The sequence below is a fragment of the Carcharhinus amblyrhynchos genome, chromosome 20 (genome assembly GCF_965287045.1).
Source record: "Carcharhinus amblyrhynchos chromosome 20, sCarAmb.v2.hapA, whole genome shotgun sequence".
NCBI lineage: Eukaryota > Metazoa > Chordata > Chondrichthyes > Carcharhiniformes > Carcharhinidae > Carcharhinus > Carcharhinus amblyrhynchos.
In genome coordinates this window covers 17,291,398-17,304,769 of record NC_137343.1, presented here as the reverse complement: position 1 = coordinate 17,304,769, position 13,372 = coordinate 17,291,398, and the positions used below count along the sequence as shown (strand labels likewise).

Sequence of the window (13,372 nt, the reverse complement as noted above, 5' to 3'; positions counted from 1 at the left end):
GGGCAAGACTGGAAATTCCCAGCCGAGGTCAATGGAGATTTCCGCTGTTGGACCCTCGCTCGCTCCGATTCCATGGCGGGAAAGGTGTAGAGTTCTGGCCAGTGGGCAAGATTCTCTGGCCACACAGCTGCGTGTTTCCCCACTAGCGGGACTGGCGGATTGTTTGCTAATGGGGGGATTCTCTGGACTCGCCACTGTCAATGGAAATTCCCACTGACATCACCCCCACACTAGCGGGAAACCCACAGGCAGGGCTGTGCTGCCGGTGGAACCAGGGAATTCCGCCAGCGTGGAATGGCTGGAAAATTCCAGCCGCAAAGTATGAAGGGTTTTTTACTTTCTGAGCTAAATTCTTTTTTATTCTTTCTTGGGATGCAAGTGTCACCGACAAGGCCAGCATTTGCTGCCCATCCCTAATTGCCCTCAAGAATCATTGCAATCCGTGTGCAGTAGGTACACCCATGGTGTAGTTGGGGAGGTGAGAGTTCCAGCTTCCTGGCCCAGTGACAGTGAAGGAATGGTGATATATTTCCCAGTCAGGATGGCGTATGGCTTGGAGGGAGCTTGCAAGTGGTGTTCCCTTGTATCTGCTTCCATTGTCCATCCTGGTGTTAGAAGTCACAGGTTTGGAAGAGGCTTTCGAAGGAAGCTTGGGGAGTTGTGGCAGTGCATCTTGCACATGACATACACTGCATTGTAGTGGGGGAAGTGAACATTTAAGTTGGTAAGTGGGGTGCCAATCACATGGAGCTTTATTTTGGCTAATGTGGAATCCTTGAAACTTACAGCACAGAAGGTGGTATTAATCAGCATTTTGGCCATTTTTTGTAAACTTCCATGTTTTGCTTTAAAATATTAAATTTACATCGGCTGACTTGCCTTCCATGTTAAAAGAGTGACCATAAAAGCCCTTAATTAACTATAAAGTACTTAGGGATATCCTGAGGTCTTGGAAAGTGCTGTATAAATGCACATTCTCAATTTCTTTAAATGTACATGTTTATCCAAATCCTTCACATTAAAAATGATCAAAGAATTCCAAAGAGTGAAAGTTGATCTCAGTTGAATTTTGGTTGTGCGACTACAGTTGGGTCACAGTGGGCAGTGTTTAATGGAGGTAACAGGCTAGATCTTGCCAGCCAGCCAGAAAGACAACAGGAGCCTCACTTCACTTCCTTTTGGGAAAAGGGCAGGCTTTCCTCAGGATTAAGGATCCCGGGGGTAGTAGTACCATCCACCAAGAGCTTCCAGCCAATGTGAAACTGGTAGCACTTCATTGCTGGGCAGTGCTATTGGGAAATAGGGGTTTTACATCCAGTCAAAACCCAGGATTGTTGATAGACCTAGGCACAAGTGAGTGATAGCAGGAGGAAGTTGGCAACAGGGAAAGGGATTGGTTCTCAGCAGACTCTCCCTTCCTGATGCCAGGTGTCTGGATCACACATCGAGTGCCTTTGAGACAGTTTGTTTTTTGGGCTCCCTGATGGCAAATTCCCCACCTGCTACTGAGTGAGTACCAGCAGCGATGGTTTGAGTCTTTAAGTGGATATCAAATGCCTGCTTAAAGGACTCAACTAGCGGCAGGTACGAAGACCCTCTATGGGCCTTCCTACCACCCTGACTAAATAGATTTAATTAAATGACCCCTTTCCACCAAACTTGCCATGGGGAGTGCATTAGATTTGGCCCAGTGTCCCTGGGCTGGGCAGAGAAGAAAACTCATCCTAGATTCCTGCTCCTGATCAGCGACTCTGCTGTAAAATTCATACCCACAGAGGCCAGTATTCTACTTGGCCTTAACTTTCTCAATATCTTTCTAGGATGAAGTATCTAGCTGACATATGAAGAATGGACAATTGAAACAAAAAACCCAAGAGTTGCTAGCACCCAAGACCAAGTGTCTTCAGCTGAACGAGCACCCTCCAGTCCTCACCTCTGGTGGATTGACATATTCTGCGACATCCCATATTTTTATTCCCATGGAGGAATTTGAAATTCCAATTCCTTTCATCTTGGTGATGACTGAACTCTCTGGAGCACTCTCTCTTTCCTGGTATGCCTTCTGGATGATGAAAACATATCTGCACCAATCAGAAACAAGAATGATTAACTTGAGAGTTAATCTAGCACACAGGTCATTTCCTTCTTCTTTCATGATTGTTAAATCACAAGCTTCCACTAAATTAACCTAACACTGGCTGCTATTAATATCTTCAAAAGAGGTCTTCACTTGTCCTTGTCTCAGAGAATTGACTGTCCTGTCACTTTTCAACTATCAGAAAACTTGCAAGCATTAGGGAGCTGATGGGAGCAGTTTCTCCTTGCCTTTCCTTCCACACAACTATCATTTTGCTTTTCTGCAATCGTGATGATACTGTACCTTTAAGGAATGTATTTTAATCATGATTCTCATGCAGAATCTGTTTAGCAGTCTTTTATATTAGCAGTGCCATTCTGTCTATCATAGGCATCCTGTATTGTTACTGCAGCAATTGTTGCTTCTCGTTGATAGAATGTTTGTTTTAATCTGGACTAGTGCTGTTCTGTTGTTTTTAGTGGTTTCCCTGGGGTTTTGCAAAGTAGGGCTTGATAAGGTTGATTGATAGGTAAGATCATATGACTAGGTGGAGCAAGGCTTATGCAGAGAATTCAACGTTAGTTGCTGTCTTGGAAGCTGCAGGGAGAGAGGTGCCCCTTTCAGTCTCTGAAGTCTGGAGACTGGGAGCTGCCAGTGACTAGGTTTACTTCTCTGAGGTTTTGTGGTTTGAGGGTATATCCTTCTCTGAAAACTGTCTGTCCAGAAATGTTAAAAGGCTAGAAATCTAGCACCAAGTGAGCATCCTTGTTTTTTGTGCTAACTAATTCTGAAGAAGAGTGTATGTCTATGGGGATATTGCTTTACATTAGAACTTTAGAGATTACTAGCTAAGAATGATACTTTGTCATGTTTAAGTATTTTAACTAGTAAAAATTATGTTACTTTTTTTGGTATATTCTAACTGTTTTCCTAAACAAAATTTGTTTTGATAAAAGCTTCCTTGTGGATCACTTGAATCGTACCTGGAGTGAAACACCTTATGCTCACCAATGCCAAAATCAAATGTAAAATTTGGAATCAAGGCTAACTTTATAAAATATCTTGGAGTTCTTGACCCAGTCTCTAACAAATAGTACAGCTGAGCACAATAATCACATCGTCCTGGTTTGCCCTGCTGGCATTGAATCTATTTCAGTTTAGACGTGGTTCAGACCCGTGACCTCATTTAGAGCAAGACTTGGACCAACACATTGCAGGTGCAGCGCAGTCAACTTCTCACCCACGTTGTTTTCAGTTTGGTGTTACTCTTCCTTGCCCTTTGCTAACACAAACTCACATTGAAATCAACACTAAAATTAAAAGCAACATACTGCCGATGCTGGAAATCTGATAGAAAAACAGAAAATGCTGGAAAAGCTCAGCAGGTCTGGCAGCATCTGACCAGAGTGAAACAGGGTTAACCTTCTGAGTTCAATATGACTGCTGTTAAACAAGAAGAGATCTGAAGAAGAATCAGACTGACTCTTTTCCGGAACGTTCTGTTTTTATTTCACATTGAAGTCAGTTGGATGATTATGCAATAAATTGTTACCAGTGCTGAAACTAACACAAATAGCCACACAACTGGACTTAGGATCATAGGATCCCTACAATGCAGAAGGAGGCCATTCGGCCCTCCACCCACTTATAAACTTGTGTGAAATTCTGGTCCACAATAAATTTAACAGTTGGTTGAATGAAAGGGAATATAGAGAAAGGGAATATAGGGATTGGTGAACAAGGCAAACATAGGAGAGTTAGATCTGCCATTTGTGTGAAATTAAACACTGATGTGGATTGATTGAGCTGAGCGATTGGTTTCTGTGTTGTACTTTTTTGTATTTCTTATGTATTTTACCGGATGCATTAGTGTTACCAGCATCTTGCATTTATTTGCCACCTCAAAATTAAGAACTACATCTCAGCACTTTATAGAATTGCATGAAAAACAGGTGCTAAGCCAAATGAAACGCTTAGAAAAAGACAACCAAAAGTTTAGTCAAAATGACCTGTTTATGTGCATTAGAAACCCCTTGGTTACTTTAAAAGGAGAGACGGATCAGTTTATTTAAATGAGTTAATGATTCTGCTAAATTAGCAGACAAGGAACTTCATACAAAGCATTGTTACTTTTCAGCATAATTTCAAATGGCAGGTTATCAGACCTCTAAAACATGAGGGCCAATCGCCCTTTGTATATTTACAATGATTGACTGATCACCAATACCGTGGGGCGGCACGGTAGCACAGTGGTTAGCACTGCTGCTTCACAGCTCCAGGGACCTGGGTTCGATTCCTGGCTTGGGTCACTGTCTGTGTGGAGTTTTCACATTCTCCTCGTGTCTGCGTGGGTTTCCTCCAGGTGCTCCGGTTTCCTCCCACAGTCCAAAGATGTGTAGGTTAGGTTGATTGGCCATGCTAAATTGACTGTAGATGCATAGGTTAGAGGATTAGTGGGTAAGATGTGAGGGTGGGCCCTGGGTAGGATTGTGGTCGGTGCAGACTCTGTGGGCTGAATGGCCTCTTTCTGAAATGTAGGGTTTCTGTGATCTTTCTATGAATAAGTGTTCCATTTTGGGTCTAAATCCATTGTAAAATCAATGTTCTAAAGTAATGAATGCCTTCCTTAATGCAGAGTGGAACTACAAAGACCCAAACCCTGCCATTCACACCTCCTTTAAACCCATCGCTTGTTTCTTTACTTGTCTCTTCACTATAAAACCTTTCCTTTCTTCTCTCCTGCCCACCACCCTATCACAGACATTCTCTTGCCATTTTTCCACACTCCCTCTTTCTCATATATTTCTATTTTTTTCTAGTTCTGCTGAAAGATCAAAGATATCATCGCTGTTTCTCTCTCCATTGAAGCTGCCAAACCTGATGAGTATTTCCAGCATTTTCCAATTTTCTCTAAAACCAATAAGGTGTAGATTTAAAAAGCATTTATACCATTTCTTTAACCTTTCCAGTGATGTCATATAAGGATGCCTGGAATGATTGGGATAACCCCCTAGATTATATGTTCTCTGTGTTGTAAATGTACATTTTTTCCAATACTCCAATGAAGTGCTTTGGGATGTTTTATCACACTAAAAATGATGTACAGGCATTAAATGGAGTACAGGAGCAAAGGTTTTTAGGGAAATATATATTCAAATTCAACTAGTAAGGCAATTAAAATGACATGCAAAGCACTGGGAGTTACTTCTGGAGCGACAGAATTAAAAAGCAGAGGTATTATATTGCACACATAGTAATGTGCACAGTTGTCGTCTTGACACAACTGTTACAGCACAGGAGAAGACCACTCACCCCATTGTGTCTGCACCCCTGCCTTGTCCTTACAACTCTACACATACTTGTTTTTCAAATAATAATCCAATTTCCTCTAGGATGCCTTGATTGACCTTCCCGCCACTACAGTCTCAGGCAACACACTCCACAACCTAACGACACACTGTGTGAAAAAGTTCCCTCTCGTGTCTCCATAGTTTCTTTTGCCAGTTATGTTAGATCTGTGCCTTCTTGTTCTCAGTTCTTCCACCAATGGGAACCGTTTTCCCCCATCTACTCTGTCCAGACCCCCCATGATTTTGAATGCGTCTATTAAATCATCTTCTCCAAGAAAAATAGTGCCAATTTCTCTAGTCTGTCTATGTTGTTGGATGTTCCTCATCTCTGTAACCATTCTTGCAAATTTTTTCTGCAGTCGCTCTAATGCCTTCACATCTTTACTGAAGCTTGGTACTCAGAACAGCAAGTAATACTCCATCTCAGGCTGAAGTAGTGTCTGATGGAAGTTTAATATAACCTCCTTCTTCTTATAGTCAAAGCCTCCATTAATAAAGCCTGTGGTTTTCATAATATAAAAAAGATATGGAGATACTGGAGAATGTGCAAAAAATAAATGAAAATTAATGATGTCAATTATAATCTCATGAGTTCTATTAGGGGAAATTGACAGACTAGGGAAAGATCTTTAGAATAAATAAAGCATGCTCCTTTAATCTGGAGTGGTGCCCAGAACATGGGTGGCACAGTGACACAATGGTTAGCACAGCTGCCTCATAATGCCAGGAATACAGGTTTGATTCTCACCTTGGTTGACTGTGTGTCTGTGTCTATGTGGGTTTCCTTTGGATGCACCAGTTTTCTCCAACAATCCAAAGATGTGCAGGTTAGGTGGATTGGCCATGCTAAATTGCCCCTTGGAGTCCCAAAATGTGTATGTTAGGGGGATTAGCAGGGTAAATACATGGGGTTTCAAGGATAAGGCTTCAGTAGAATGCTGTGTTGGAGAGCTAGTACAGACTCGACAGGCCGAATAGCCTCCTTCTGCACCACAGGGATTCTATGGTTCTGTAATTCTAAGAATTGGATACAGGTACAACTGGCAAGCTTCATTAATAATAGTGACAGAGTCAGAAAGAAAATACTCTATAAGTGTATAGCTCCCACAATCTATTTAGAGATTTACTTGTGGCTGGTTTTTAAAATCCTTCCACACCTTCACAGCTGGGGAATGTGCAAGAGGTCATGATAGCAAGAGAAAAGATATTAATGTTAAACTAAAAACTAGCCATGCTTCATCCAGCAGTGTTCTGCTATGTTACATTAGATCAGGAGTATAATGGTGGTGGACAGCACTGGAGCACGATTCCAGAACCTCTTATGTTATCACCGCTGGATGGGAACCTCTCTTTTGCTAGGGGGATCAATGCTCCTTTTTCCTCAATCATTGTCGACAGGGCCCCCAACAGCCCATCTCCCGTGCCACAGCCCCCACTCCTCCCCTCACTCCCAAAACAAGGATAGAGTCCCCCTTGTTCTTACATTTCACCCGCATGAAAGCAAAATCCTCCTCCATTTTCGCCAACTCCAGCGTGATGCCACCACCAAATACATCTTCCCTTTGCTCCTTCTGTCAGCATTCCGCAGAGACAATTCCCACCGGGATAACCTGGTCCACTCCTCCACTATCGCCAACACCTCACCCGTCACTTATGGCACCTTCCCATGTAATCGCAGAAAGTGTCCCTTTACCTCTTCCATGCTTATCATCCAAGGTCCAAAACATTCATTACACCTTACGCAGCATTTCAATTGCATTGCTTTCAATTTGGTATATTGCATTCGCTGCTCCCAATGTGTCCTCCTCTACATTGGAGACCAAGCATAGACTCGCTTTGCTGAGCACCTTCGATCTGTGCGCAATCAAGACCCTGACCTTCCAGTTGCTTGCCATTTTAACACCATCCTGCTCCCATGCCCACATGTCTGTCCTGCGCTTGCTGAAATGTTCCAGTGAAGCTCAATGCAAACCAGAGGAACAGCATCTCATCTTCCGGCTGGGCACTTTACAGCCTTCCAGTCTCAACATTGAATTCAACAACTTCAGATGATCTGCTCCACTCCACCTCGACCCCTTTGTTTTCATTTTATTTTATTTAAATTTTTACTGTTCTCTATCTTTTAGTTTTTATTGTCTTTCTTCATTTTTCTTCCCCCTCATGCTTTCCCCCGCTTCACCCCCCCTTCCCTTACCTTTTCTTCCCCCGCTTCCCCTTTCCTACATTCTACTTCTATCCCATCTTTCCCCCTCCATCTCCCCCAGATGGGATCACTGCTTCTCCTTATTTTTATTTATAATCTAGAACCTGGGTGTAGAGGGCACAGTTTAAAAATATAAAGGTGATGCGAGGTTTGGGAGTATTGTGAACTGCAAGGAGAATAGAGGATGCAGATTGATGGGTGGACACATCTTCATCTGTCACAGCTTGTAGCTTCTCTGCTGTTTGGCCATTCACATCCTTTATTCTCTCTGTGGACAGCTAGTAGCAGTCTTTTCCCTTCGTTTCTATGGCTATGACTCATCTTTCATTCCCTCCCCCTGCAATATAAATATCTTTCTATATCTTTTAGCTTTGACAAAGGGTCATCTGGACGCGAGACCTCAGCTCTTTTTTCTCATTACAGGTGCCGCCAGACCTGCTGAGACTTTCCAGTGTTTTCTCTTTTGGTTTTATAATTTATTTGTTTTTGTACTCTATGCCCCTATTTCTAAAACCCAGGATTCAGTATAACTTTTTAACTGCTTTCTCCACCTGCCCTGCCACCTTCAATGATTTATCAGTTCCCTCTGTCCTGCACATTCTTTAGAATTATACCCTTTAGATTATGTCCCCTTTCCTCATTCTTCTGACCAAAATGTATCATTTCACATTTCTCTACATTAAACTTAATCTGCCATGTGTCCACCCATCAATCTGCATCCTCTATTCTCCTTGCAGTTCACAATACTTCCAAACCTCGCATCACCTTCATATTTTTAAACTATGTCCTCTACACCCAGGTTCTAGATTATAAACAAAAATAAGGAGAAGCAGTGATCCCTCCATATATCAATCCCCAATCAAAGGCAAGCAGTTTTGTGTAATTCATGTTTTTAATCGGCATGAATTAATTAAACTGTGGCATGATAAAATTCTATGCTGAAGACTAATGATTCAAAATACTGCATTATTCAAAATAAGCTGCCTACCAATATTGACATTTTTCACTTGAAAAGCAGTTTGCTGATAGAAACTTAAAATATTGGAGCAGGCCATTCAGCCCTTCTAGGTCTCATTGCACATTCTCCTCTCTCAATCTATAGCCATTCAGGTAGTAATCTGCCTTCCTGTTTTTTGCTCCCTAAGTGGATAACACTTATCCACATAATATTACATTGGCCATGCATTTGTCCACACACTCAGCCTGTTCAAATCACACTGAAGTATCTCTGCATCCTCCTCACAGCTCACCCTCCCATCCAGCTTTGAAAACTTTGAAAATTTGGAGATATTGCATAAATCATTAATATAAATTGTGAATAGCTAGGATCCAAGCACTGATCCCTATGGTATCCCACTGCCTGCCATTTGAAAAAATAACCTGTTTATTTCCACTCTTTGTTCCCTGTCTGCCAACCAGTTTTCTATCCATCCCAATCCCCTGTACTTTAATTTTACATGCTAATCTCCTTCGTGGAGCTTTGTCAGAACCTTCTGAAAGTCTGAAAAAACCATATCCACTGGCTCCTGCCCCCCCCCCATCAAATCTATTCATTAAATATTCAAAGAATTCCAGTAGACAAATAAAAAAGATTGTCAAGCACGATCTCCCTTTAGTAAATCCATGCTGACTCTGCTCGATCCTGCCACTGTTTTCCAAATACTCTGCTATAAAATCCTTGATAATGGACTGTAGAATTTTCTCACTGCCAAGGTCAGGCTTACTGGCCTATAATTCCCAGTCTTCTATCTCCCTTTTTAAATAGTGGTGTTACATTAGCTATGCCCCAATCTGTAGGAACTGTTCCAGAGTCTATAGAATCCAATATTTCCAAAATCACTTCCGTATGAAATCTGGGATGTGGATTATCAGGTCCTGGGGATTTATCAGCCTTCAATCCCGCCAATTTCCCGAACACCATTTCTGTACCAATACTGATTTCCTTCAGTTCCTCCCTGTGTTCCCCAACATTTTTGGTATCTTACTTACATCCTCCTTTGTGAAGACAGAACCAAAGTGCTTATTTAGTTGGTCAGTCATTTCTTTGTACCCCATTATAAATTCCTGTTTCTGACTGTAAGGGATAATTGGGGAGTCAAATAATTAGTACAGAAGAACCTTGTGGTATATTTAGAAATGATGTGGCGAACACATTTTCTTAGGGTTCCGGCATCGCAACATTAGGCACTACAACCTCATGCCAAATTGGACGTGTTCTGTGTTAAATCGGACGAGCAACAAGTGTGTTAGCCGCATTAGACGCAAACGTGTGATCTCGGTTACAGAACCTTCGGGAAAATATAAGACTGGGTCTCATTGGGGTTAGGTAGTATTATCAGTGCCTCTCTCGCGGTAGGGAAACAGTAAGAAAGCCGGAATAATGTGACACCGGGATTCCGCTCCTCTCCAGATCTTTGTCAATATTCCGCGAGGCAACTCGGTTCAGAGGAGCGGATGAGTTACAATCAGGATTTGAGACTGATACTTAGAAATTCCTGTGTGACCCAAATCCTTATTCTAAACTACAAGCGCTACAAAAACTCCTGAAATTTACTATTAATCCCTATATTTACACATCAAAGCGCCTACTCCGGACTCCCTGGTGTTGAAAGCCCAAGAAGCTTACTCAAGATTACGAAACTAAATGCAGAATGAATAAAGACCTGTCGGTCTAAAAATCACATTCACCCATAATAAGTGATGTTTGGAAATTATTCAGTAGCACAGCTCCAGTTTGAGAAAAGTATTTCAACTCAAATTTATAAATTAGTTTATTCCATTAGAACTCAATGCTGGCGAAAAAAAGTTGATGTAAAATAAACTTTATATTTGAAATGAATTTACTCGCCTGAAGTGCGATGGTAGCAGACTGAATCCGATGATGTACTTACATGATAAAATACAATATGATGAGGAGTTGGATTACTCTGTAGATGATTCCCAGGGTCCGGTTTTTAACCACCACAACTTTGGGAGTCTCATAATCCCAAAATTCTGTCCAGTGCAGGACAAACGTTTCCTTATAACCCATGTTTGTAAATCCCTCTGAAATCTGGATTTAAACTTGTTGGGTTCCAGCAAGATGTAGCTTCTTCAGCCTGCAGAATGTGACTATCACAGCGCCGGCACGCTGCCTTACCCTCTGCTAGATAGCTTCGTCTTGACTTTAAACCGCATCAGCTCTCTTCTCCCTCCAATCTCCTCTCCACCAGGGTCACAGAAGAAACAGCGACACCTTGGGGATCCGGCTATTTGCTCCTGGAAGTGTCATTCGGTCGCAAATTAAAGTATTTGGAGCCGTGTCGTATATTCCAGAGAGATTCCCAAGTCTCTCCGCATTGAAATCTGCATGTCTCCTAAGTAATTCTGGGATCTTGTCTTTATCGGAGCAACTGCCTATTTCAAGCGTTAAACATGCTTTGTGCAAAGCACTCAGACATTTGTTAGTTTGAACTTGTCTTTCCTGCCTCTTCCGGCAATTTAGTATAAAGTGATTAGCTGAACCTATTTTAACCACACTATTTACATTGAATGCCTCGATCAGATCGTAAACATGAAATTACATGCAATTGATTACGTGGAATTTCAGCACCAAACATGCCATCCAGCTCGACCACTCCAAGGTTCACATTCTAACCCCTCTTTGGACAAAGTTTCTCCCGAATCCTTGATTGGATTATTTTTTATTAACGATCTTTGGTTTTTGAAGCCTCCGCAAGTGGAAACATCTCTACATCTACCCCATTAAACCATTTCGTAATTAACTCGTTTATCGAGTTTCTTCTAAAGATGAGTTATTCTGGTCTCTCTGCTCTCGCCTTTGTTCCCTTTTGCCAGAGGTCAGCATTGTGGTTCATTGCAGAATGGGCATTGGAGGGAGATTGGGTAAACTTTTGGTTTGTTTTCACTTGAATGTCCGAGGCTGAGGGGCGACCGATAGAAACTTACAAAATTTTATGTGGGGCATGGATAATCAATCTTTTTGACCAACCGATTAAACTAAATCAAATTAACTGCGGGACAAATTAAAAGGAGCAGCCCCCAAAAAGAAGGGAACTGCCCAAGACAAAAAAGCAGAAAGGAAACTTTAAAACATCATTTTAAAATGTGATTACCAGGGTCGATAATACATCCCAACCCTTACAGTGCCTAACAGGCACGGAAGGCATCAAATAGTGCCCTCCGACACTGCATGTTCCCTCTCCAGGGACATCTGGCCACGAATGTAACCACATTAGAGGGGCAGACAGTTGGGTTGACTATCCTGTTGGTCGCCCGCACCCTGAACCTGAATAGAATGGATAGTCAGAGACTTTTTCCCAGGGTAGAATGTCAATTATTAGGGTGTATGGGTTTAAGGAGAAGAGGGAAAGTTTAAAGGAGATGTGAGAGGCAGGTTTTTTGCACAGAGGGTGATAAGGAATGTGCTGCCAGAAAAGGTAGTAGAAGCAGATGCAATAGCAACATTTAAGAAGCATCTTGGCAGATACATGAATACACTTGGAGTATGGACTGCATAGAGGCAAAAGGTTTTTAGTTTAGAAAAAAGTCATGTATCAGTTAGGCTTGGTGAGCCCAAGGACCTGCTCCTGTGCTGTACTGTTTTGTTCTTAGGATTCCAGGCCTTAAACACCTCTTTTTCTCAGCGACCAGAACTGGATTGACCAGATCTCAACACCCTCTAAAATGTTTTGTACTGTTTGTATATATTATTTTGTTACTTTCTGTCTGTGGTTAGACATATTCCTCATTGAATTCACTTGGATCTCAACATCTCAGGATTAATTGCACCATTACATTGGTGTTAACTTTGAATTTGATCAATTTGTACTGAGTTGTTGAATTCAGGTTACTGAGTGGAAAGAAAAGTCAAACTGTTGAGTTAGATGGGATCTTTGCCTTCTGAAAGCATTTTGGTTTCCATTTACCAGACTGAATGAAACACTAAACTCATTGAATACATTGGATCGACAGGGAGAATGGGCAATTTTGAGACAGGCATTTCCCTCCTCGACCCCCTAAAGCCTGTCCACCATCTAGAACGTACATGTCAGGGGTGTAATGGAATACTCCCCACTTGTCTGGATGAATTCAGCTCCAAGAACATCCAAGAAGCTCAACACCGTCCAGGACAAAACAGACTATTTAGTTAGCACCCCAATCACAACTCAAACATTCACTCCCTCCACCACCAGTGCACAGCGCTACATACAAGAGGAACTACAGCACCTGAAGCTCCTTTTAAAGTTCTTTCCAAATCTGCGACCTCTACTACCTAAGGGAGCAGAACTTCTAGATGTTCCTCTTCAAGCCACTCACCATCCTGACTTGGAACAGTATCGCTTTCCTTCACTTTCACTGGGTCAAAATCCCAGAACTCACTCTCTAACAGCACTCTGGGTGTACCTACACCACATGGACTGCAATGATTCAAGGCAAGGGCTAAAGGGTAATTAGGGATGGGTAATAAACCTTGGCCTTGCTCAGATCCCATGAAAGAATAAACCAAAATGTGGCAATTGTCAGTAATTGAGGCGATAGCATTTGATTTAAGAAGAGACAGTAATTAAGCACTGACTGGAAGTGGGTTTGATGCTGGTGAAAAAGCAGAGGAAACTGGGGGTTTAAGTTCACAGGCACCTCCAGTGGAAAAGGTTCTTAAAAAATCACTAATGGAATTTAAGATTTTCATGATGCGAGCTATAGAATATAAAAACTAATAGAGTTAACAAAACTTTAATA

The 13,372-nt window shown here is 41.9% G+C and overlaps 1 protein-coding gene across 4 annotated transcripts in view; it reads right to left on the bottom strand.

The window, feature by feature from the left end:
* p2rx2 (purinergic receptor P2X, ligand-gated ion channel, 2) overlaps positions 1-11,347 on the bottom strand; it is a 62,658-nt gene extending 51,311 nt beyond the window's left edge. For 3 of the 4 annotated variants that reach the window (XM_080208181.1, XM_080208182.1, XM_080208183.1), the window contains exons 1-2: positions 10,522-11,347; positions 1,934-2,081 (exon numbers count right to left, since the gene is read on the bottom strand). In XM_080208181.1, the coding sequence (XP_080064307.1) occupies positions 1,934-2,081; positions 10,522-10,661 (288 nt within the window). In that variant the 5' untranslated portion in view covers positions 10,662-11,347. The remainder of the gene's footprint in view (positions 1-1,933; positions 2,082-10,521) is intronic. The other variant, XM_080208180.1, reaches the window with a different exon arrangement.
* Between the last annotated feature and the right edge of the window lie 2,025 nt (positions 11,348-13,372).